A 25,878-nucleotide genomic window follows, 5' to 3' on the forward strand; every position below is an offset into this window, starting at 1 on the left:
GTAGTTCATAGCCTACAGGGAAAAACAACTATATAGACAAAGAATTAGAAAGAATATGATGTCTTATTCTATAAATATTTACAATGTGCAAGCTCCTGGGAAAGCATAGAAAACCTTTACATAGTGACACTTGGGGTTGCATAATGAATATGAGTTTGTCAGAAAAACACAGTGGGGAAGGTAATGTAAGGCAGAAACCACATTTGCAATGTCAGAGCAACATAGAAGAGCATGGTGTGTTTAGGAACTACAAGCAGGTTAGTATGAATGGACCACTATAGACTGGTAAGGAGCACTGGACTATAAGCCTGGCTCCTTTAAGCGAAGCCAGATCATAGACATCACTGTACATCAAGAGAAAGAGTTGAAACTTTATCCCATAGTACAGTAGATTCTAAATTTTTTCACTGATGTGCACTTAATGTTGAGAATGAAGTCATACCTTCTACATCCGAGTTGTAGGTCAAGAAAAAAGAATTTATTTAGTTGTAAGATTTTTTTTGGCCCTTTGAAAGAATCATATTTGCAGCATTTATATTTTGAAAGTCACATGGAAATGCTTATAAATTAAGCAAAGATATTTTTTATTTTGCACAAATAAAAAACTTTATTAAAGATAATAAAAATGCTTTCAAATTTTAAATTGTGATACTTTTATTTTTATTTTCCAGTGTAAGATTCCTATTTCTAAGATCTTAACTGACCATCCCATTCCTATATTTTATGATGTGTACCTTGAATATACTGATGAAAACCAACACCAATACATTTGGGCTGTGCCCGTGTTAAACCTAAATCTTCAACACAATAAAAGATTTGTGAACCAAGGTAAGATATCCATACATATCACCCTTTCTCTGAGCTGAAATTAATAAACAAGTCAACCACATGGTAATTAAGAGTTATTGATTATAAGATCGTGAATTTGTTCTTATGTGATTTTTCAGCATGTCAAAAAGTAAAAGAGTAAATTGCTGGTATACTTAGAAATTTTTACTAAGTTTGTTGTCAGGCATATTTTTTTTTTTTTTTTTTTGAGACAGAGCCTCAAGCTGTTGCCCTGGGTAGAGTGCCGTGGCATCACCGCTCACAGAAACCTCAAACTCCCGGGCTCAAGCAATTCTCCTGCCTCTGCCTCCCAAGTAGCTCAGACTACAGGCGCCCACCACAATGCCTGGCTATTTTTTGGTTGCAGCCATCATTGTTTGGCAGGCCCAGGCTGGATTCGAACCCGCCAGCTCAGGTATATGTGGCTAGTGCCTTAGCCGCTTGAGCCACAGGCGCTGAGCCATCAGGCATATTGTTAATAAATTAAACCAGGTGTGGTGAATCACGCCCAGCATAGGAATTTGAGACCAGCCTGGGCAATATAGTGAGACCCTCATCTCCACAAAATAATAAAATTAGCTAGGCATGGTACCTGTAGTCCTTGGTACTTAGGAGGCTAAGATGGGAAGATTGCTTGAGCCTAGGAGTTAAAGCAGTAGTTCTTTGTAGCCATCTTACCAAAAATAATTAATTTTAAATTTGTTCAATAAACTTGAGAGCTGTCAAGAACAATGTGAGCATATTTTTTAATGCCATCTTATATATTCTTTTTATTATAAAAGATGCTGGCTCTGGCATGTGGCTTCTGACTCGGCGTATTTTCTTAGTGGATACAGTAAGTGGACGAGAAAATGACTTAGGAAGTCAGCCAAAAGTAATTCGGATTGCTACCCAAATATCATTAAGGTAAACAAATGTCTAATGACATTTAGAAAGTGTTTGCCAGTAATTAATGAAAACTATAAAGGACCACTGAATTGGAACAGTTGATAAAGTTTTTCTTAGTTATTTATGTAGGTTGACATAGACCAATAAAGTGAAGGACCAAGGGGAGAATTATATCAGAACAGTGTGAGGAATTTGGTCAAAATTCACATTGTAGGCCCTGGTCCAGACCTGCTGAATTAGAATGGGTTGAGAGGTATAGGGAATGGCCTCTCCTCCATTCTCATTTCCTTTGGTAGCTTTTGTTCTAGGTTTACCCAGATTAATAATCAGTACTTTCTTTTCCTATGATACTCTTATCTGTGATCCTTCCTTGGGAGTAGTATTGTGCTTTTTTTTTTTTTTTTTTTTTTTGCAGTTTTTGGCTGGGACTGGGTTTGAACCCACTACCTCCCATACAAGGGGCTGGCGCCCTACTCCTTGAGCAGGCACCACCCAGTATTGTGCTTTTCCAGAATGGGATCTCTAAGATTGTAACTGACTTAACCACTCTAATATTTTATGATGTGCACCTTGAAGAAACTGATGCAAATCAACACCATTATCTTATATTAGTTTGATGCTTTGAACCACTTAAATATACATTTTTCACTATTATTTCATTTTGATTCTCATAATCTTATGAAGTAGGCAGTACAGAAACTTTTTTGTCATATATCTTATAGAAATCCAGATGTACTGTGTTTTTAGTATGCCCTCAATCTGCTAATGTAGTATCCTTAGTAAAAATGAAAGCGAACCTCCTCAGGCTGGCTCCGGGTGATTAGCACTTTTCTTTTTGAGTCCACAAATGATACAGTACTAATGTGTTGATTTTGGCCAAATGTAGTCCACTTTGTTCCATAAATATGAATTACCAGAGGAAGATGGTAGTGTATATTTCTCTTTTGAAAATCAGGATTTTATCTGCCTTTTTGTAAGCTTCATGTGGCACTGCACTTTTGATTGTTACTCAGATGGTTTGAGTGCTTCAGTTATTTCACTTGTAAACTTCATAGGACCTGGATCAAAAGAGTTTCTAATTTGTCTCAGAGGGTATATTCTAATTTTAAGGTTTTAACTGCTGAAGATAGTTTGTGTTGTTACTAGATTATGTTTAACTTTCCCTAGTTGTTAATAATTATCAAGGTAATTCATATTAAATTTAAAAGAAATGGTAAATTCAATGTATGTTTAAGGACTCAGATATAATTATCACTCTAAATATATTTTCTTTTAAATAGCATCAACCTTGTACCTAATACGAAAAATGGAAACATCTACACTCCCTTAATCACTGTTGCCTACCGTGACATTGATATCAAAGTTCCCAACAGCCAGTCTATAGAGGTGAGTTCTTTGCTAATCAGTGGGCTCATGTGTGTACATACTTCATAATACTGATGCAGTTTATATTATGGTCAAAGATAGTCTTTTTTTAAAGTTTTAAATAATTCATATAATTAAGTCTTAATTATTTCTTACTAATAATGGTAAGATGTGAGTTCCCATGGATTCTGAGTATTAAAAAAAAAGGGGGGGGGCAGCGCCTGTGGCTCAGTGGGTGGGGCGCCAGCCCCATATACCGAGGGTGATGGGTTCAAGCCCAGCCCTGGCTAAACTGCAACAAAAAAAATAGCCGGGTATTTTGGTGGACGCCTGTAGTCCCAGCTACTTGGGAGGCTGAGGCAAGAGAATCGCCTAAGCCCAGGAGTTGGAGGTTGCTGTGAGCTGTGTGACGCCAGGCACTCTACCGAGGGTGATAAAGTGAGACTCTGTCTCTACAAAAAAAAAAAAAAGGAATGAATAAAATTTTTTAGTAGAAACATCACCAGCAACTGAGCCTCCTGGTTAGGGATCCTGGGATATGCTGAGATGTACATATCCAGATATGATCCCGGGTTCCCAAAACATCCCTGCTTTGAGGAAGGGTAAATGAGAGAGGTTTGGAGATTAAAACCAGCGGTAATCCTTCTGTACTTTTTTCCTCCTAGAGACTAAGTGTATATGCTTTTCCTTCTCTGAAAACATGAAAAGTGGGGGATAAGCATTCCTTACCTTCAAACTCACCAATGGTTTTTAATTTACACTAATTTCTCTGAATTTTTATTTTCTAGTTTTTTCATCCAGTGCTTTTGGCCTGTCTGTTGTGTTTGTACTTATTTTCACCTGCTGTTGGATTCGAACTTTAATTAAGCAAAATTGGGCACATAGTGCAACTTTTCTCTTAAAAATTTCCCATTCTCATTTTTATTACCTAACCCAATGTTAAAATTAGTTTCTATTGACTGAGTTTTTATATACTGTAATGGGAAGAGAAGAAAATCTAGAAATATTGTTAAGAGTAACAAACTGCCTGGCTTAAAACTTTCTGGAGTGATACTCATAGGTAATCAAGAGTATGTTTATTTTAATATAAAAACACTTCTGGGTCTTTTCTTTAAATATTATTCTTATTAAACTATCCCAAACTAAGTCTTGACAAATTGGAAAATAAATATTGAAAGATGATTGAGGCAGTCATGAAACTATACCAATTAAGTCCTTTTCATTCTAATTATAAAAATACAGTTATTTCGTCATTTCTTAATTTTTCTTGGTAGCCGTTGTAAAAATTTTGCACCTGTTTTAAGCAGGCTCTGCTCTCTCACCAATGGCAAATAATTTTGCTTCCTATTTGAGAAGATTAAGACTATTTAATAGGGATTCCTTCAGATTTCCTTATTTTCTTTTTTTCTTTTGAGACGGTCTTGCTCTGGCACCCAGGCAAGAGTACAGTAGCATCATCACAGCTCACTGCAATCTCTTAACTCCTGGGCGCAAGAGATCTTCAGCTTCCTGAGTAGTGGGGACTGTAGGTGCATGCCACCATGCCCAGCTAATTTTTCTGTTTTTTTGTAGAGATGAGATCTTATCCTTCTTTACTCAGGCTGGTCTGAAGCAGGCCTTCTGTCTCAGCCTCCCAAAGTGCTGAGGTTACAGACATGAGCCACCATACCTGACCAGATCTCTTTACTACTAAAGAATTCCTGTGTTTCATCATTCTTACCATTTCTTGTTTCTATTTCTAAAAAGGAAGGTTCCCTCCTCCCTTTCTAAGCTAATCTTCTACCTAAACTTGTTAGGTAAATAATGTGTCTAATAATCCTATTTCACCCCAAACCCTTACTCAGCTAGCTTCTCTGCTATTCCCTTTCCTTTATTTATAAATACTCTCATGTAGCCTCATCTTAAAAACGAACTAAAACATTCAGCCAAACAAACTTTTACTCAATCCTGCCAGGTCCTCAGCTCGTTGTCATATTTCTTTTCTTTATTTCCCAGCCATTTACTTTTTCATCATCATTTGCAATCTGGCTCTTGCCTTTTTATTTCTTTGGTAGCTTCTTTCATGAAGGTCAGCAATGAATTCCACACGCAGGGGCTTTATTTCTTTACCTTGACATTTATATAACATTTGACACTGTACTCTTAACCTCCTCCATCTTGAAACTACCTCTTCTGTAACAGGGTAAGACTTCAGTATCTTGCCTCTCCTACCTCTCAGTCTCCTTCACTGACCCTTTACTGGTTCTTCTTTCTCTTGTCTCTGAAGATAGTGGTATCTCTAAGATTTTTCTTCAGACTTTTAATTAATCTACCTAGTTAGGGTATGTTTATTTAGCCAGCGGGGAAAAATCCCTTTTTTATTTATTTGCTTACTTTGAGATGGGTCTTGCTCTGTTGTCTAGGCTGGGGGGCAGTGCCGCATCATAGTTCACTGTAGTCTTAAATTCCTGGGCTCAAGCTGTTCTCCTGCCTCAACCTCCTGAGTAGCTGGGACTACAGGTGCACAGCTGCCACATCTAACTAATTTTTTCTGTTTTTAGTAGAGACAGGGTTTTGGTCTTGCTCAAATTCCTGACCTCAGGCAATCCTCCCACCCTGGTTTCCCTGCGTACTGACATTATTAGCATGAGCCACCATGCCTGGCCCTCTTAAATTTTTTATAGAGATGGGGTCTTGGTTTGTTGCCCAGGCTGGTCTTGAACTCCTGGCCTCAAGTAATTCTCTTGCCTTGGCCTCCAAAGTTCTGGGATTACAGACATGAGCCACCATGCTGGCCCTAAATTCTTAATAGATAAATTTAGTCATTTTCCTCAGTTATACCCTGTTTCCCCGAAAATAAGACAATGTCTTATTTTAAGGTGTGCTCCCAAAGATGCACTAGGTCTTATTTTCAGGGGACGTTTTATCTTTCCTGTAAGTAGGTCTTATTTTTGGAGGATGTCTTATTTTCAGGGAAACAGGGTAGTAAACTATAGAAAAATGAAATATGGTTAGTTTGGCTTGAACTGCAATTAATGAACTTAGCTCCACATGAATACTTCTTGTAATATATGTTCAAAAGAGATGTTTAAAGCAGCATAAGTAATTCACAATAGAATATCTATTTATGGTCAGCTCAGTGGGTAGGGCCCTGGCCACATACACCAGCTCGCAGTTTGAACCTGGCCTGGGCCAGCTAAAACAACAATGACAACTTCAACAACAAAAAAAATAGCTGGGCGTTATGGTGGGCGCCTGTATTCCCAGCTGCTTGGGAAGCTGAGGCAGGAGAATCGCTTAAGCCCAAGAGTTTGAGGTTGCTGTGAGCTGTGATGTCACTGCACTCTACCCAGGGTGACAGCTTGAGACTCTGTCTCAAAAAAATCAAAAACAGGGCGGTACCTGTGGCTCAAGGAGTAGGGCGCCGGTCCCATATGCCAGAGGTGGTGGGTTCAAACCCAGCCCCGGCCAAAAACCAAAAAAAAAAAAAAAAGAATATCTATTTATGTGTGAGAATCAACACTAGTAATATTGCTGGGCATAGTGGCTCACACCTATAATCCTCGCACTCTGGGAGGCTGAGGTGGGTGGATTGCCTGAACTCAGGAGTTCAAGACCAGCCTGAATAAGAGCAGGACCCTGTCTCTAAAACATAACTGGGCATTGTGGTGGCCTATAGTCCCAGCTACTAGGGAGATTGAAGCAAAAGAATCACTTTGAACCCAAAAGTTTGAGGTTGCTGTGAGCTATGATGCCACAGTACTCTACCAAGGCTGACAAAGTGAGACTCTGTCTCAAGAAAAAAAAAAAAACTCTAGTAATATTTATGGTTTAAAAATATAGCATTTATGGTAAAATACAGCTGTAAATGTATTTTTATAGTAAAAGTAAGTTTCTGTTGTACACTGTCAGTATGGTTAATTTGTTTTCTTTTAAATAACAGGTTTCTTTCTCAGTCAAATATGAAATGAATCAAGGGGAAGCACATGTCCAGACAGATGTGAGTTTATTTTAACCTATTAAAAATATTTGTGGCATATTTTTTAATTAAAAAAATAATTTGAGATGTATAGGAAAGTTACCAAAACAGATTTGCCATGTACCCTTCCCTTAACCTCTGTTAATGTTAACATCTTACATATATATAACCTTAATATAATGATCATAATCAGAAACTTAATATTGTTCTGTTAATTACATATTATTTCAGTTTCACAGGTTTTTTCACTATTTTTTTTTTCTGTTTCAAGACCCAGTCCAAGATTCCGTATTGCTTTTATCTGTCATGTCTTAGTGTTTTCCAATTCGTGACAGTTTCTCAGTCTTCCTTTGTCTTTCATGACCCTGACACATTTGAAGAGTACTGGTCAATTATTCTGACTCTCAATTTGGGTTTGTCTGGTATTTTTCTATGAATAAATTGAGTTCATGTAGTTTTGGCAGAGGTACCACGGAAGTGATGTTGTACCTTTTTCAGTGCATCATATCAGGAGGGACATGATGTCAGTATATCTTATTACTCCTGATGTTAACTGTTATCATATGGCTAAGGTGGTATCTACAGTAGTCTCGCCTGTATTTTTCCATTTGTAATTAATAAGTATCTCATGGAGAGATGTTTTGAAATTATATAGATATCCTGCTTTTCATCAGCCATTTGCCCTCTAATTTTATTTTTTTATTTTATTTTATTTTATTTTTTTGAGACAGAGCCTCAAGCTGTTGCCCTGGGTAGAGTGCCATGGCATTACAGCTCACAGCAACCTCCAACTCCTGGGCTCAAGCGATTCTCCTGCCTCCGCCTCCCAAGTAGCTGGGACTAAAGGTGCACGCCATAATGCCCGGCTATTTTTTGATTACAGCCGTCATTGTTGTTTGGCTGCCAGTGCTGGATTTGAATCCGCTCAGCTCAGCTCAGCTGGCACCTTAGCCACTTGAGCCACAGGTGCCGAGCCTGCCCTCTAATTTTAGCATGCATTGATGATTCTTGCCTGCCAAAAGTATTGCTGTGATATTTGCCTTATGGTTATTTCCTGTTTCCCTCATTCACTCTGTATTTATTAATTGGAACTCTAGTCTTTTGTTTGTTTGTGTTTTGGTCTCCCCAAAACAGAGTCTCACTATGTTGCCTTCAGTAGAGTGGTGCGGTGTCACACTCACAGCAACCTCAAACTCTTGGGCTTAAGCGATTCTCTTGCCTCAAGCCTCCCAAGTAGCTGGAGCTGTAGGTGCCTACCATAACACCTGGCTATTTTTTTGTTGTAGTTGTCATTGTTGTTTAGCAGGCCCAGGCTGGGTTCAAACCTGCCAGCCTTGGTGTATGTGGCCGGCACCCTAACCACTGATCTATGGGCACCAAGCCTGGAACTCTAGTCTAAGGAAGAATTCTCTCTTTCTCACAGCAATTTATTTATTAAATTATTTATTTAAATCAATGTGAACCCATGAATATTTATTTCATTCTAGTGATTAAAATCCATTACTATTTACTTTTTTGCTCAAATTGTACTTATTTGGCCACTTGAAGTTCTTCTAACTTGGCTCCTATGTCCTTTCAACACGCTTCTCCACCATTTTTTAAAATTTTATTTTTTTTTTTATTAAATCATAGCTGTGTACGTTAATGCAATCATGGGACACCATACACTGGTTTTATATACAATTTGACATATTTTCCTCACACTGGTTAACATAGCCTTCCTGACATTTTCTTAGTTAATGTGTTAAGACATTTATATTCTACATTTAGTAAATTTCACATGTACCTTTGTAAGATGCCCTGTAGGTGTGGTCCCACCAAATACCCTCCCTCTACCCATCTTCCCCCCTCCCCTCCCTTTCCCAATATTCTTGGGTTATAATTGGGTTGTATCTTTCATATGAAAGCTATAAATTAGTTTCATAGTAGGGCTGAGTACATTGGATACTTTTTCTTCCATTCTTGAGATACTTTACTAAGAAAAGTATGTTCCAGCTCTATCCCTGTAAACATGAAAGAGGTAAAGTCTCCATCTTTCTTTAAGGCTGCATAGTATTCCATGGTATACATATACCACAATTTATTGATCCATTAGTAGGTTGGGGCACTTGGGCTTCTTCCATGATTTAGCAATTATGAATTAGACTGCAATAAACATTCTGGTACAAATATCTTTGCTATAATGTGATTTTGGGTCTTCTGGATATATACCTAGTAGAGGAATTGTAGGATCGAATGGCAGGTCTATTTTTAGATTCTCCACCATTTTTTTTTTTTAACATGGTTTTCATGTTCAAAAATAGAAAGTAAGGTAGTGGTTTTGAATATTGATGAGAGAAATTACACAAATTCTAAATTTTTTTTTTTTTTTTTTAAGATTGCTTTGGGTGTTTTGGGTGGGCTAGCTGTTCTAGCATCCCTTTTGAAGACAGCAGGATGGAAGAGGCACATTGGGAGTCCCATGATTGATTTACAGGTATGAGCTCAGGAGTTTTTTAAGAATATTTTTGTCTTTTATACACCTAATTAACACATGTATATGTAAAAATTAAGATTAAAATTTTTAAAAAAGTGAAAAATGTTAACCAAAAAAAAGAATATTTTTGTCTTTTCTATTCTGGATCCTTCTCATAAGATACAAATAAAGGATGAGTAAGAAAGTTGCCTTGCCTTTTTCTGAAGTATGTAATTAGAATCGGTACTGTTGGGTCACAGGGTGTATGCACACCTCATTTCCTTTCCACAGCGTTGTGTGCCAGTCTACACTTCCACCTGCAATGCTGTTTGTGTTTCACTCTGTTTCTGTATGTCTTTGTCAACACTTGATATTTTTCCAACTTTTCTATTTTTTTCCTGCCAACCTTGTGTCGTATATAGTATATCATTGTTGATTTTACTTTTTCTCTTCATATATTTTTTAATTATTTGGATTTCCCCTTCTGTGAACCGCCTGTTTACTACAGCCCTTTCCTATTTTTTGTTCTAGTTTTTCTTGTTTATTTGAAGAAGTTTTTTGTATTTTAAAAATGTTAATCCCTTTTTGGTTTCTGATGTTGAAATGTATGACTCATCTGTTATTTTTATCCATGTGGTCTTTTGTTTAACAGAAACTTTTGATTTTGGTATTGTCACATCTGAATTTGGTTTTTCATGTTATGGTATCTGCTTTTAGGATCTTGTTTAGGAAAACCTTACCTCTCTCAAGATCTCAAAGATATTGCACATTTTAATTCTGTTAACTTTATAATTTTGCTTCCCACTTAATCTTTAAACAATTTTTTTTGTTTTTATTTTTATTATTATTATTTTTTTTTTTTTTTGCAGTTTTTGGCTGGGGCTGGATTTGAACCTGCCACCTTTGGCATATGGGGCCAGCGCCCTACTCCTTTGAGCCACAGGTGCTGCCCTGTTTTTATTTTATATACAACATATATTGTACATTTACTACATGCCAAGCACTTTTTAAAGTATGCACACTTTTTATGTATGTAATTCATTTAATCTTCACAATAGCTCTATAAAGGTAGGTATTATTTTTTTTTTTGAGACAGAGCCTCAGGCTGTCGCCCTGGGTAAAGTGCTGTGGCATCACAGCTCACAGCAACTCCAACTCTCAGGCTCAAGCGATTCTCCTACCTCCACCTCCCAAGTAGCTGGGATTACAGGCACCTACCACAATGCCTGGCTAATTTTTGGTTGCAGTCGTCGTTATTTGGTGGGCCTGGGCTGTATTCAAACCTGCCAGCTTAGGTGTATGTGGCTGGTGCCTTAGCCATTTGAGTCACAGGCGCTGAGCCAAAAGTTAGGTATTATTATTATTCCCATTTTACACATGATGAAATTGAAGCAGGGGTTAAATTTTGTACTCATTTAATTTTTGCAGCATTTCTGTAATAGGCATTTCATTTTGTTGATAAAGAGCATAAGAAAGTATACATAGTAACTTGTTTAACCAGGGCTATCTTCTGATTCCAAAGCTAGAAGATACCAAGAAATTTCACTAAAAAATCAGAGCAGGGGGACTTGACTTATGATTTAGGATAGTCAAGAAAGGCTTCCCAGAGACGTGTACTTTAAGCTGGATTATCTATTCATTCCACAGTAATCTCTGAGGACATACTATCTAAGTGCCTGGCACTCTACCAGACACTGGGAGATGTAATAATGAGTAAAGATAGACATGGTCTGTGCCTCAGAGCCTCATGAGAGTTTGTCAAAGAGAGGAAAGGAAGAATATTTGATAAAACAATGCCCATTTTATTCCACAGAGTATTGGAGATGAAAGTGGAGAGTGGTTCATCATTGAGTTAAGTGGCTGGAGCTGACAGAAGAGGCTAAAAAGTTAATTTTGTTTTATGTTGTAAAGGACCTTGTGGGTCAAGAACATATATATATGAGTTCTGTGCTGTGCTGTGGTGTCACAACTCAAAGCAACCTCAAACTCCTGTGCTTAAGTGATTCTCTTGCCTCAGCCTCCCAAGTAGCTGGGACTACAGGTGCTCGACACAATGCCTGGCTATTTTTTGGTTGTAGTTGTCATTGTTTGGCAGGCCTGGGCCGGATTCAAACCCGCCAACTCTAGTGTATATGGCTGGCGCCTTAGCCGCTTGAGCTACAAGGCGCCACCCCAAGAACTTATATTTTAGTGAGGAATCATACATTTTTAAGAAGTGGGAAAAAAATAAAAAGGAAGTGGAGTGATACAGTCCAGTTTACATTTTAGAAAATTAACTGTTGTGATATCATAGAAGAGAGATATGGTATCATGGAGCAGAGGGTTCCCACCTAGGAGAAAATCCCAAAGCAGTTCAACTTCCTTGGATAGTGAAAGATGAGAAGGTGAAGATAGAAGATAGCATAGGATACTAGAAATGAACTGAAAGATAAGGATCCAAAAGGTATCTAAGAGGGGGCCCCCTAGCTGGATAACTGGATGATATTCCAATGCATGAAACAAGACTTCAGACTTGAGAAATTGGGTGGGTATTATATAAAAGTCATAGTTTTACTAAAAGTGGTCATTGAGTCTTTAACAGCTGTAATTCTTTCTTTAAATTGCAGGCAGTTACGAAATTCTTGGTGTATTATGCTGGTGACCTCGCCAATGTTTTCTTTATCATCACAGTGGGAACTGGTCTTTATTGGCTTATTTTCTTCAAAGTAAGTGAGTTTCTTAATTTACCCTAAATGCCAGTATCTGAAGCTCTCTTTATAAAGGAATCATTTTTATTTGGGAGCATTTCTTTTTTTTGTTTGTTTGTTTGTAGAGACAGAGTCTCACTTTACTGCCCTCGGTAGAGTGCCATGACATCACACGGCTCACAGCAACCTCCAAGCTTTTGGACTTACGCAATTCTCTTGCCTCAGCCTCCCGAGTAGCTGGGCGCCCGCCACAACACCCGGCTATTTTTTGGTTGCAGTTTGGCCGAGGCCCGGTTTGAACCCGCTACCCTTGGTATATGGGGCCGGCGCCCTACTCACTGAGCCACAGGCGCCACCCAATTTGGGAGCATTTCTGATCAAGAGTATTGAGCTGGGCACAGTGGCCCACACCTGTAATCCCAGCACTTTGGGAGGCTGAAGTGAGAGAATTGCTGGAGACCAAAGAGTTTGATACCAGTCTGGTATCTTTGATTTCTAACTTGTACTTAGTAAAAACCTTGTTCTATATGGGAAGCTAAGGCAGAAGGATTGCTTGAATGTTTGAGTCCAGCCTGATGAGACCCAATCTCTCTAAAAAAGAAGAAGCAGCAGCCCCTAAAAACCTTGTGTGATTATATTTAACCAAATAATTTTTATTACAGGCACAGAAGTTTGTCTCTGTTTTGCTCCCAATGCCGATTCAGGAAGAACGTTTTGTTACTTATGTAGGATGTGCTTTTGCTCTGAAGGTAATTTTCAAAGCCCAGGTTACTAAATTTAAAAGGCCTGCTAATAAATTAGTAAGTCTTTAAAATGAGAATATTTTCCAAAACATTTTGTCATAAAATTTACTTTAGTTTTGAAAGAAAATATGAATTATTTTATATAGGAAATACACTTGTATTTGTAGTAGATAGCTCATTCTGAAAAATCTATCTTAAATAATTTTTCAAAGAAGCTAACAAATATGTTTAGATTAACATGAGTTATGCCTGATTTGATAAAATGATATTTTAGAGTATAACTTTCTTCTTTAAAGTCTGATGATACATTCACAATGGTACAAAATGCCTTTGAGCATAAATTTTGTCTCTGTTAATCAAGGATAAAAGATGCCACTCTGGATAAAGTGCTGAAATCTTAGTTGTTTTCTTTGTCTCAATATTCCTTTCTTCCTATGACCATCTTTCCCCACCTTCATTGTCCTCCATCAATATACTTGAAGCTCTTTACAGGCCTCTTTGGTAGTTCCTATCCTCTTGTACTGTGATTTATTAGGTATCTGCTTTTCCCACTGAACTAAGAACTCCGGGGTGAGATATCACCCTCTCCTTAGATTTTTATCCTTTGTTTGATCAGTAATGTATCTGCTAAAAAGAATGCCTCAGTTTAAACATTACTTCTATAAATGAGAAAGATATGTTTCAGCAACACATTTTTTAAAAATCAGAAATCTATACCAGAGAAAAAAAAACAAAAGATAATGAGAGCATTTTGTTTTTTGTTTTTTGTTTTTTTTTTTGTAGAGACAGAGTCTCACTTTATCACCCTTGGTAGAGTGCCGTGGCGTCACACAGCTCACAGCAACCTCCAACTCCTAGGCTTAGGTGATTCTCTTGCCTCAGCCTCCCAAGTAGCTGGGATTACAGGCGCCCGCCACAACGCCCGGCTATTTTTTTGTTGCAGTTTGGCCGGGGCCGGGTCTGAACCCACCACCCTCGGCATGTGGGGCCGGCGCCCTACCCGCTGAGCCACAGGCGCCGCCCAATAAGAGCATTTTGAAACTTGAATCAGGACAAGCAGATCACAGTTGAAAAATACCTTTCTTATAAAGAAGTCAGGTGATCGGGCGGCGCCTGTGGCTCAAGGACTAGGGCGCCAGTCCCATGTGGCGGGTTCATACCCAGCCCTGGCCAAAAACCACAAAAAAAAAAAAAAAAAGAAGTCAGGTGATCTACAAAGCAAAATCTTTTTGGTTGCAGTTTGGCCAGGGCCAGGTTTGAACCCGCCACCCTCAGTATATGGGGCCGGCGCCTTACCGACTGAGCCACAGTGCCGCCCCTTGCATCACTATTTTAAAGAAAGAGAAAGGGAAGGTAAATTAATATGTATATGAAAATTCTGTGAATTTGATGATTCCACATTATTTGATGAGCTTCTTAGTGATGCTCTAAGGGTATTATAAATTCATACAAATTCACTTGTAAAAATTGTATGTTCTTACAATTTCAGTATGTTTCTTAAAGAATCAGTATTGGTTTCATAAGTAGGCTTTATGCTGATACTTTAACTATATGTCATTCTCAGGCACTACAATTTTTGCATAAACTCATATCCCAGGTGACCATAGATATATTCTTTATTGATTGGGAGCGACCTAAAGGAAAGGTTCTGAAAGCTGTTGAAGGTAATTAAAATAAACATTTGTGCCAAAATTATTTTGCTACGCTTGCAGAGCAAAAAAGGTGAACCTCTTTTATTTGTTTTTATCTCCCTGACCAGGTGAGGGTGGTGTACGGAGTGCCACTGTTCCTATAAGCATATGGAGAACATATTTTGTAGCAAATGAATGGAATGAAATTCAGACTGTGAGAAAAATTAATTCACTCTTTCAAGTACTTACTGTCCTCTTCTTTTTGGAGGTATAAACTATTTGATGTAATTGTTTGCAATTTATGGGTACCTCATAAATGTTAAATTAATATAATTCCAACTAAGTTTTTATAACCCGTGGAAGAATTTTCTAAAGGTTGAAATATGTCATGCAATTAAAAAGGAATGGCTTTTACAAAATCATGATGAAATACATAACAAAGTTTACCATTTTAACCATTTTTAAGTATACAGTTCAGTAAGTCATGTAATGGACCCCCATCCATTTCCAGAATTCTTCATCTTGCAAAACTGAAACTCTATACCCTTTAAACAACCCTGTACCCATTACCTTCTGCCCTCAACCCTGGCAACCACCTTTCTGCTTTTTGTCTCTGTGAACTTGCTTGACCTCTCTAGATCTAAGGAGTAGCTTTTAAACTACTGTTTTTGTATCAAAATACCCTGGGGAACTCTTTATGCTTGGCTACTCTTAGAGATTATGTTTGACAGTTTCCTGTGTTTTGAAAAGACCATTCCCCTGTGATCTACCTTCTCCCCTGCATTAGAACCACTATTATTAAGTTGGTATTTTTCAGCAAATTATTATTGAACACATCCTATGGGTTGTGTTTTATGCTAAGACCTGGGGCTACAACTGAACAAGATACAACATGCTTATGACATTTGCAGTTATTTCATAGATTTGGTTGGAATTATTCCAGGAAGTATTCAGTACTGAGTATGAGACTCAATATGGAAACTGTTTATATGGGCGACAGGTTTTCCTAGGAATTATTTGCTTAATTAAGCTTGAATATAAATTATTAACTCTTAGGTCTATCTTCCTTTTGTTTTTTTATCTTTCTTTCCTTTCTTCTCCTTTCTCTTTCTTTCCTTTCTTAAGACTGGTAGACACATCTTTATATATCTCTAGGGCTTCTAAGTGATATGAGCAATACTTCAAAAATTCACTTGAAGTAACATTTTGGTTTTTCTTAAATTGACAGGAAAAAATCGTATATTTCTATGGTGTCCAATGTGATGTTTTGATATATATATATATATATATATACACATATGGGATAACTAAATCAAACTAATTAACGTACGTCACATACTTTTTGGTATGGTAGTATTTTTTATGAGTTTCATGAGCTTTAAAAGGTATTATGTGAAAAAGAAGTTTGCAACCAAGTAAGTTTGGAAACACTGGATTCAATAAAATTGTATAGAATCATTTACCATAAAACTTCTCAGAGCCTTTAATGGCATGGAGGTAGATGGCATGGAGGTAAGTATAATCAATGGACCAAGCTTATTTAACCATGGCTTCCTCTTATCAAAGAAGTTGTATCAGACTGGGCACAATGACTCATGCCTGTAATCCTAGAACTCTGGGAGCCAAGTCAGGTGGATTGCTTGAGCTCAGAAGGAGTATAGTGGCGCACACCTGTAGTCCCAGCTACTCAAGAGACTGAGGCAAGAGGATTGCTCAAGCCCTAGAGTTTGAGGTCGCTGTCAGCTACAATGTCACCATGACACTTTTATGTAGGGCAACAGAGTGAGGCTGTCTTAAAAAGAAGTTCTGTCTATCAGAAGACATTTTGAAATACACTCTTTTAAAGTATAAAAAATATTTAGTAAATTGCCTGACACATGTTAAATGCTCATGAAATGTTAGTTGTTAGTTTAACTTACTGGTAGTTTACTGAAAAAAGTTTTATTCTTTTTAACAATTTTTTGAGCTTTGTCAGTGTGTGTGACGAAAAGGTTATCTTTCACCCTTGGTCATATTGAGAAGAACACCAAACACACTAACTAAATAGCTTTAATAAATACTTTGTAATATACTAGGCAACACAGCAATATCCATCTCTATAAAAAAATTAAGAAACATCAATGAATTGCTTCTGTAGTCCCAGTTACTCAGGAGGCTAACACAGGAGGATACCTTAAACCCAAGAGTCAGAGGCTGCAGTGAGCTGTGATCTCACCACTGCACTCCAGCGTGGCAAATAAAGTGACACCTGTCACAAAATAAGTAAATACAATAAATATGTACTAATATACATACATACTTTGTAGTTAAAATACGGGATAATAATTATTTTTAAACTAGATTTTTTTACTGTTTATAAGAACTTAGATATTTTAGTTTTTCAAGGTGAGAAGTAGGGAAGAGTGTTCTATTTTCAGTCTAGAGTTTACTGTTTTTTTTTTAGAGACAGAATCTTAACTTCATCACCCAAGCTAGACTATCACAGTGTGATCATAGTTCACTGCCATATTTAACTCTTAGGCTCAAGTAGTCTTCCTACTTCAATCTCCTAAGTAGCTGGAACTATAGGCCCATGCCACCATGCACAGCTAATTTTTTTTTAATTAAATCATAGCTGTGCACAGCTAATTTTTAAATAATTTTATAGAGATGGGGTCTTACTGTGTTGCCCAGGCTGGTCTTAAACTCCTGGGCTCAAGCCATCCTCCCATCACAACCTCCCAAAGTGCTAGGATTACAGGTGTGAGCCACCATCTGGCCTTAGAGCAGCGGTTCTCAACCCGTGGGTCGCGACCCCTTTGGATTGTATTAAAGGGTTGTGGCATTAGGAAGGTTGAGAACCACTGCCTTAAGAGGAATTTTCTTTATCCATGTGTGTTTAAATTATTATTTTGTTTTATTCCAGGTTGTGGGATTCAAGAACTTAGCACTAATGGACTCTTCCTCTAGTCTTTCTAGAAGCCCACATAGCTATATAGCTCCTTACAGCCGCATTTTGAGATACGCAGTGTCTGCTGCTCTTTGGCTAGTCATTGGAATTATACAGGTAATAAGAGATTATACTTCTAAGTGACATTGCCTCTTTGAACTCTTCTTATATACTTAATTACGCTTAGGTATTGTCCATATTCTGATCCCTATAGCAGAAAGAAAGTGACAAGAACAACAATAATAATATCTAATAGCCAATTCTTATATTGTGTTACACTTCAGGCAGTGTGCTAATTAATTGTAGTTGACCCTTGAACAACTTGAGCTTGAACTGCAAGGATCCCCACTTATATGCATATTTTTTTCCAAACATGGATCAAAAATACTACGTACACTATTTCCTGGACACAAAACCTAAAGATATGGAGGACTGATTTTTCATATCCTTGGGTTCTGCAGGGCTGACTTCAGGACTTGAGAATGTACAGATATTGGTATACCCACAGGTTCTGGAGCCAGTCCCCTGCATACCAAGGGGCAACTAAAATTGCTTTGTACATCTTAATTACTTGATCTTTACAATAGCCTTCTGAGATATGTTCTGCTAGTATACTTATTTTACAGATGAGGAAACTGAGGCGCAGGAAGGTTAAATAATTGCCTAAAATCATGCAGCTCATAATTGACAGAATGGAGTTTGAACACAGGCAGCCTGATTTCAGAGTCCCCATTCTTTTCAATAGTGGACTTTGAAAGGTCTTTCAGAGTCTGCAACTTTATAGGATAGACTCCATGTTTAGTTTATAAGTACAAGGACGGATAAGCTATTTCATATTTAGTTGACTGTACAAAAAACAACAAAAATATAGTAGGAATGGCTGAAATAAAAGAGAACTTTATCTTTCCCATGAAAAAAAGAAGAGCAAAAGTTGGTAGCACAGGGCTGGAGTGGTGGCTCCGTGCTGCTGTCAGGACCCAGAAGCCTGTCCTTCTGTTCTGCCAGATGGGAATTCCATCTCCAAGGTCCCCTCAGGGTCTCTAATGAATAATGGAGTTGCAGGAGGCAGTCAGGGGATGTGAGCTCACTCTTTCTTCTTTAAGAGCTTTTTCAGAAGTGCCATTCAGTCTCTCTTTGCCTAGAACACAGACACATGCCTACACCTCGTTGCACTGAACTCTTGCAGCTGGGCAACAGTGTGTCTTGCTCAAAAGAGGGATCTGTTAGGAGGAAGGAGAAAGGACCTCGAAGACAGCATTTAGCAATCTGGGATACCACCATCTAACCTCATTCTTTGCCTTTCACTTTACTATCAGCATTTCTCTCCATGGTAATATTCTAATATCACTGTCTATTCCTCAAGTATTCTTGAGAGTTCCTTTAACAAACTGGTATAGTTTCATAAATTTGTCTAATTTTAACTCTAATAAGGCTTTATTGTTTACTCTTTTTGTTTCCCTAAACCCAGCTTCTTCAGCTTTTAAGAGATATTCTTGAATTTTTTTTAAACTTTTAAACTTTGAATGTTGCTGTTTTTCATGCCCTTTAAAGATGATATATATATATACACACACACACACATGTATACACACATATATACATAGTAGAAAAGTTTTTTTAATAATCAGCTGCTGTAGATTGATTTAGTCATTGAATAAATATGTAAATTTATCTATTTACATATTTGAATACATCTTATGTATTGGGTGCTGTGCTGAGCTAATGGATATGGGATATGCTATAACAAAAACAAGTTACAGATGTTGACAAGTGCTATGAAGAAGCAAGGACATGAGATAGAGAAGGGAGGTGAGGGGAGTGGAGGTTGGGACTGAGCAACAGTGGGGACATCTTTAAACAGAGGAGTTAGGCCCTGTTACCTTTGTCTCAGAAATATCTAAAAAGGTTTACAATGTGAACTTTTTTATTCATAGAACTTCCTTTTCTAGTATTGTTATTAAATCTAAGAAACCACTTAAAACCATCCGTTTGAATATTTAACACATTGTCTATAATCAAAATAGAATACTAAATTTATGCCTTTAATGTGCTGTTTGGTCAGAAAATTAATTTTAAAAATTAATTAGAAATTTTTCTAATGACTTCTGAAATTTAGGAGAGAACAAAATTGCAAAACCAGACATACTTTCTGACCGCTAATCTGTTGGTTTATCCTAAATTTGTAAGAGATTTTTTTTCTTTCTTCCCTATGCTTGTCTTATCGACACATGAAAGTTTCCAAAATCAAAAATAGACTCCCTCAGTGACTCTTACCACAATTCCGAAATCCTCCTTTCTGTGCCAGAAGAATCAGAAATGACAAATAAGATTTTCTTCCATAAGAACCATTAGAGGCCATTGTGCTCTTGTTGGAAATTCTTTTTCCTTAAAATACTATACTGTGGTTATAAAAGAAAATTAAAATCCTAAAAGGTAGGGTGGCGCCTGTGGCTCAAGGAGTAGGTGGGTTCAAACCCAGCCCCGGCAAAAAAAAAAAAAAAAAAAAATGCAAAAAAAAAAATTCTAAAAGCTAATAACCATGAATTTCACTTACTATTTTAGATCGTGTTCTTTGCTGTCTTTTATGAGAGATTTGTAGAAGATAAAATTCGACAGTTTGTTGATTTGTGCTCTATGAGTAATGTAAGTACTTTCTGACTTTATCTTGCAACTGTTACTTTTTTTTTTTTTTTTTTTCTCGTAGAGACAGAGTCTCACTGTACCGCCCTCGGGTAGAGTGCCGTGGAGTCACACGGCTCACAGCAACCTCTAACTCCTGGGTTTATGCGATTCTCTTGCCTCAGCCTCCCAAGCAGCTGGGACTACAGGCAACTGTTACTTTTTAAAGGTCATCAGTACATTTTTTTGTTGTTGTTGGGGATTCATTGAGGGTACAATAAGCCAGGTTACACTGATTGCATTTGTTAGGTAAAGTCCCTCTTGCAATCTTGTCTTGCCCCCAAAAGGTGTGGCACACACCAAGGCCCCAACCTCCTCCCTCCTTTCCTCTCTCTGTTCTTCCTTTCCCCACCCCTCCCTCCTTCTTTCTCTCTGTGATCTCCCCTTCCCCCACCCCCACCACGACCTTAACTGTCATTAATTGTCCTCATAACAAAATTGAGTACATAGGATTCATGCTTCTCCATTCTTGTGATGCTTTACTGTAGATTTTTTCATTTGTTTGTTTTTTGCAGTTTTTTGGCCAGGGCTGGGTTTGAACCCACCACCTCCGGTATATGGGGCTGGCGCCCTACTCCTTGAGCCACAGGCACCACCCTCTTGGGATGCTTTACTAAGAATAATGTCTTTCAGTTCCATCCAGGTTAATACGAAGGATGTAAAGTCTCCATTTTTTTAATGGCTGAATTGTATTCCATGGTGTACCTATACCACAGCTTGTTAATCCATTCCTGGGTTGGTGGGCATTTAGGCTATTTCCACATTTTGGCGATTGTAAATTGAGCTGCAATAAACAGTCTAGTCCTTATGATAAAAGGATTTTTTTCCTTCTGTGTAGATGCCCAATAATGGGATTGCAGGATCAAATGGGAGGTGTAGCTTGAGTGCTTTGAGATTTCTCCATACTTCCTTCCAAAAGGGTTGTACTAGCTTGCAGTCCCGCCAGCAGTGTAAAAATGTTCCCTTCTCTCCACATCCACATGCCAGCATCTGCAGTTTTGAGAATTTGTGATGTGGGCCATTCTCACCGGGGTTAGATGGTATAGAAGGGTGGTTTTGATTTGCATTTCTCTAATAGATAGGGATGATGAACATTTTTTCATATGTTTGTTAGCCATTCGTCTGTCATCTTTAGAGAAAGTTTTATTCATGTCTCTTGCCCATTCGTATATGGGATTGTTGGCTTTTTTCATGTGGATTAATTTGAGTTCTCTAAAGATCCTAGTTATCAAGCTTTTGTCTGATTGAAAATATGCAAATATCCTTTCCCATTGTGTAGGTTGTCTCTTTGCTTTGGTTGTTGTCTCCTTAGCTGTACAGAAGCTTTTCAGTTTAATGAAGTCCCATTTGTTTATTTTTGTTGTTGTTGCAATTGCCATGGCAGTCTTCTTCATAGATACTATGAAGATAGATACATAGATACTACCCCAGGCCAGTATCTTCCAGTGTTTTTCCTATGCATTCTTTGAGGATTTTTATTGTTTCATGCCTTAAATTTAAGTCCTTTATCCATCTTGAATCAATTTTTGTGAGTGGAGAAAGGTGTGGGTCCAGTTTCAGTCTTTTACATGTGGATATCCAGTTCTCCCAACACCATTTATTGAACAGGGAGTCTTTCCCCCAAGGTATGTTCTTGTTCGGTTTATCGAAGATTAGGTGGTTGTAAGATGTTAGTTTCATTTCCTGGTTTTCTATTCGATTCCAAGTGTCTATGTCTCTATTTTTGTGCCAGTACTGTGCTGTCTTGACCACTATGGCTTTGTAGTACAACCTAAAATCTGTTACAGTGATGCCCCCAGCTTTATTTTTATTACTAAGAACTGCCTTAGCTATACGGGTTTTTTTCTGGTTCCATACAAAACGCAGAATCATTTTTTTCCAAATCTTGAAAGTACAATGTTGGTATTTTAATAGGAATGGCATTGAATAGGTAGATTTCTTTGGGAAGTATAGACATCGTAACAATGTTGATTCTTCCCATCCATGAGCATGGTATGTTCTTCCATTTGTTAATATCCTCTGCTATTTCCTTTCTGAGGAGTTCATAATTTTCTTTATAGAGGTCCTTCACCTCCTTCGTTAGGTATATTCCTAGGTATTTCATTTTCTTAGAAACTATGGTGAAGGGAGTTGTGTCCTTAATTAGCTTTTCCTCTTGACTGTTATTGGCGTATACAAAGTCTACTGACTTGTGGACATTGGTTTTATATCCTGAAACATTACTGTATTTTTTGATGACTTCTAGGAGTCTTGTGGTTGAGTCTTTGGGATTCTCTAAGTATAAGATCATGTCATCAGCAAAGAGGGAGAGTTTGACCTCCTCTGCTCCCATTTGGATTCCCTTTATTTCCTTGTCTTGCTTAATTGTATTGACTAGAACTTCCAGCACTATGTTGAATAGTAAAGGTTGCAGAGGACAACCTTGTCTGGTTCCAGTTCTAAGAGGAAAAGCTTTCAGTTTTACTCCATTCAGTAAAATATTAGCTGTGGGTTAGTCATAGATAGCTTCAATCCGTTTTAGAAATGTGCCACCTATGCCTATACTCTTCAGTGTTCTAATTAGAAAGGGATGCTGGATTTTATCAAATGCTTTTTCTGCATCTATTCAGAGGATCATATGATCTTTATTTTTGCCTCTGTTAATATGGTGTATAACGTTTATGGTCTTACGTAGGTTAAACCAGCCTTGCATCCCTGGGATGACACCTACTTGATCATGATGAATGACTTTTTTGATGATAAGCTGTAATCTATTGGCTAGGATTTTGTTGAGAATTTTTGCATCTATATTCATGAGTGAGATTGGTCTGAAATTCTCCTTTTTGGTTGAGTCTTTTCCTGGTTTTGGTATCAGGGTGATGTTTGCTTCATAGAACATGTTGGGGAAGATTCCTTCCTCTTCAATTTTTTGAAATAATTTCTGCAGTACAGGAATAAGCTCTTCCTTGAAAGTTTGATAGAATTCTGGTGTGAAGCCATCTGGACCAGGGCATTTTTTTCTTGGAAGCTTCTTTATTGTTTCTTTAATCTCAGTGCTTGAAATTGGTCTGTTCAGGACCTCTATTTCTTCCTGGCTAAGTCTAGGGAGAGTGTGTGATTCCAAACATTGATCCATTTCCTTCACATTGTCAAATTTCTGGGCATAGAGTTTCTGGTAATATTCAGAGATGATCTCTTGTATCTCTGTGGGATCAGTTGTTATTTCCCCTTTATCATTTCTTTTTTTTTTTTTTTTTTTTTGGTGGTTTTTTTTTTGGCCGAGGCTGGGTTTGAACCCACCACCTCCAGCATATGGGACTGGCGCCCTATCCCTTTGAGCCACAGGCGCCGCCACCCCCTTTATCATTTCTGATTGAGGTTACTATAGATTTTACTTTTCTAATTCTCGTTAGTCTGGCCAATGGTTTATCTATTTTATTTATTTTTTCAAAAAACCAACTCCTTGTTTTATTAATTTTCTGAATGATTCTTTTGTTTTCAATTTTATTGATCTCTGATTTGATTTTGGATATTTCTTTTCTTCTACTGGGTTTAGGCTTAGATTGTTCTTCTTTTTCCAATTCCATAAGGTGGCTTGTGAGTTTGTTGATGCGTTCTCTTTCTGTTTTTCAAATGTAGGCATCTAAAGCAATAAATTTTCCTCTCAAAACTGATTTTGCAGTATCCCACAGGTTTTGGTAGCTTGTGTCTTCATTGTTGTTATGCCCAAGGAAGTTAATGATTTCCTGTTATATTTCTTCCTGCACCCATCTGTCATTCAACAGAAGGTTGTTTAATTTCCATGCCTTTGTGTGGGGTTAAACATATTTGTTAGAGTTGAGTTCCACCTTTAGTACCTTATGGTCTGAGAAGATACAAGGTAAATTTTCAATTCTTTTGATTCTCTTGATATTTGTTTTGTGTCCCAGGATATGATCAATTTTGGAGAATGTTCCATGGGGTGATGAGAAGAATGTATATTCTTTATCTTTGGGGTGGAGTGTTCTATATGCGTCTTATCAAGCACAGTTGTTCTAGGGTCTCATTTAAATCTCTTATATCTTTGTTTTATTTCTGTTTAGAGGATCTGTCCAGCTCTGTAAGAGGAGTGTTAAAGTCCCCTGTTATGATGGTATTATCGGATATCATATTGCTCAGACTGAGTAGGGTCTGTGTTAAGAATCTGGGAGCATTTAAATTGGGTGCATAAATATTTAGAATTGAAACGTTTTCTTGTTGTATTTTTCCCTTGACCAATATAAAATGACCATCTTTTTCTTTTTTGACTTTAGTTGCTTTAAATCCACATGTATCTGAAAATAAGATTGCAACGCCTCTTTTCTTCTGAACTCCATTTGCCTGAAAAATTGTCTTCAACCCTTGACTCGGAGTTTTAATTTGTCTTTTGAAGCCAGGTGTGTTTCTTGCAGATAGCAAATGGATGGCTTATGTTTTTTAATCCTGTCAATCAATCTATGTCTCTTCAGTGGGGAATTCAAGCCATTAACATTTATTGAGATAATTGATAAGTGTGGTAGTATTCTATTCATCTTATTTTGTGAGAGTCCATTGCTTATGTTTATCTTTTGCATTGGTGTGGAAGTTAGGTTCTGTCTTTTAATTTCTGAGTTCTTACTTTGCTGCTGATCCATTGTGGTGGTCAACGTGTAGAACAGGTTGAAGTATTTCCTGTAGAGCTGGTTTTATTGTGGCGAATTTCCTCAATGTTTGTATATCTGTAAATGATTTGATTTCTCCGTCACTTTTAAAGCTTAGCTTAGCAGGGTATAGAATTCTGGGCTGGAAATGGTTCTGTTTAAGTAGATTAAAGGTAGATGACCACTGTTGTCTTGCTTGGAAAGTTTCATTAGAGAAGTCTGCGGTCACTCTGATGGATTTGCCCCTGTAGGTCAACTGGTGTTTATTCCTGGCAGCTTGCAGAATCTTTTCTTTGGTCTTGACTTTGAACGGGTTCATCACAATGTGTCTGGGAGAAGCTCGGTTAGAGTTGAGGCGACCTGGGGTCCGATATCCCTCTGAAAGCAGTGTGTCAGAATCTTTGGTGATATTTGGGAAATTTTCATTTATAATATTCTCTTGTATGGCTTCCATTCCTCTGGGGCATTCTTCTTCCCCTTCTGGGATTCCTATAACTCGTATGTTGGAACGCTTCATAAAGTCCCATAATTCTGACAGTGAACGTTCTGCTTTCTCTCTCTTCTTTTCTGCCTCTTTAACTATCTGAGTTATCTCAAGAACTTTGTCCTCTACATCCAAAATTCTTTCTTCTGCATGGTCTAACCTGTTGCTGATACTTTCCATTGCATCTTAAATTTCCCTTATTGACTGCTTCATTTCCTTCAGTTCCGCTATATCCTTTCTATATTCTTCATATCATTCATCTCTTATTTGATTCTGTTTTTGGATTTCCTTTTGGTTATTTACCACTTTATTAGCCATTTTCTTCATTGTTTTCAACATGTGTATTCTCAATTCCCTTTCTGTCATTCCTAACATTTCTTTATAGGTGGAATCCTCTGCAGTAGCTACCTCATGGTCCCTTGGAGGGGTTGCTCTGGACTGGTTCTTCATGTTGCCAGGAGTTTTCTGCTGATTCTTCCTCATGAGTGATTTCTTTTATCTGGTTTCTTGTCCTAATTTTACTTTCACTTCCTCTTCCTCTTTAAGTTCCCGTGCCTGTGGAGTAAGGTTTCAATGAGTCCTTTTGGTACAGGA

At 37.7% G+C, this 25,878-nt stretch overlaps 1 protein-coding gene across 4 annotated transcripts in view; it reads left to right on the forward strand.

Moving 5' to 3' along the window:
• Positions 1–25,878, forward strand: part of TMEM67 (transmembrane protein 67) — a 72,498-nt gene that overhangs the window by 33,969 nt on the left and 12,651 nt on the right. For all 4 annotated transcript variants that reach the window (XM_053558546.1, XM_053558545.1, XM_053558548.1 and 1 more), the window contains 11 exons: positions 672–828; positions 1,611–1,734; positions 2,997–3,102; positions 7,004–7,060; positions 9,417–9,515; positions 12,101–12,199; positions 12,844–12,930; positions 14,489–14,588; positions 14,684–14,823; positions 17,461–17,601; positions 20,047–20,127. In XM_053558546.1, the coding sequence (XP_053414521.1) occupies positions 672–828; positions 1,611–1,734; positions 2,997–3,102; positions 7,004–7,060; positions 9,417–9,515; positions 12,101–12,199; positions 12,844–12,930; positions 14,489–14,588; positions 14,684–14,823; positions 17,461–17,601; positions 20,047–20,127 (1,191 nt within the window). The remainder of the gene's footprint in view (positions 1–671; positions 829–1,610; positions 1,735–2,996; positions 3,103–7,003; positions 7,061–9,416; positions 9,516–12,100; positions 12,200–12,843; positions 12,931–14,488; positions 14,589–14,683; positions 14,824–17,460; positions 17,602–20,046; positions 20,128–25,878) is intronic.

This window comes from Nycticebus coucang, chromosome 13, assembly GCF_027406575.1.
Source record: "Nycticebus coucang isolate mNycCou1 chromosome 13, mNycCou1.pri, whole genome shotgun sequence".
NCBI lineage: Eukaryota > Metazoa > Chordata > Mammalia > Primates > Lorisidae > Nycticebus > Nycticebus coucang.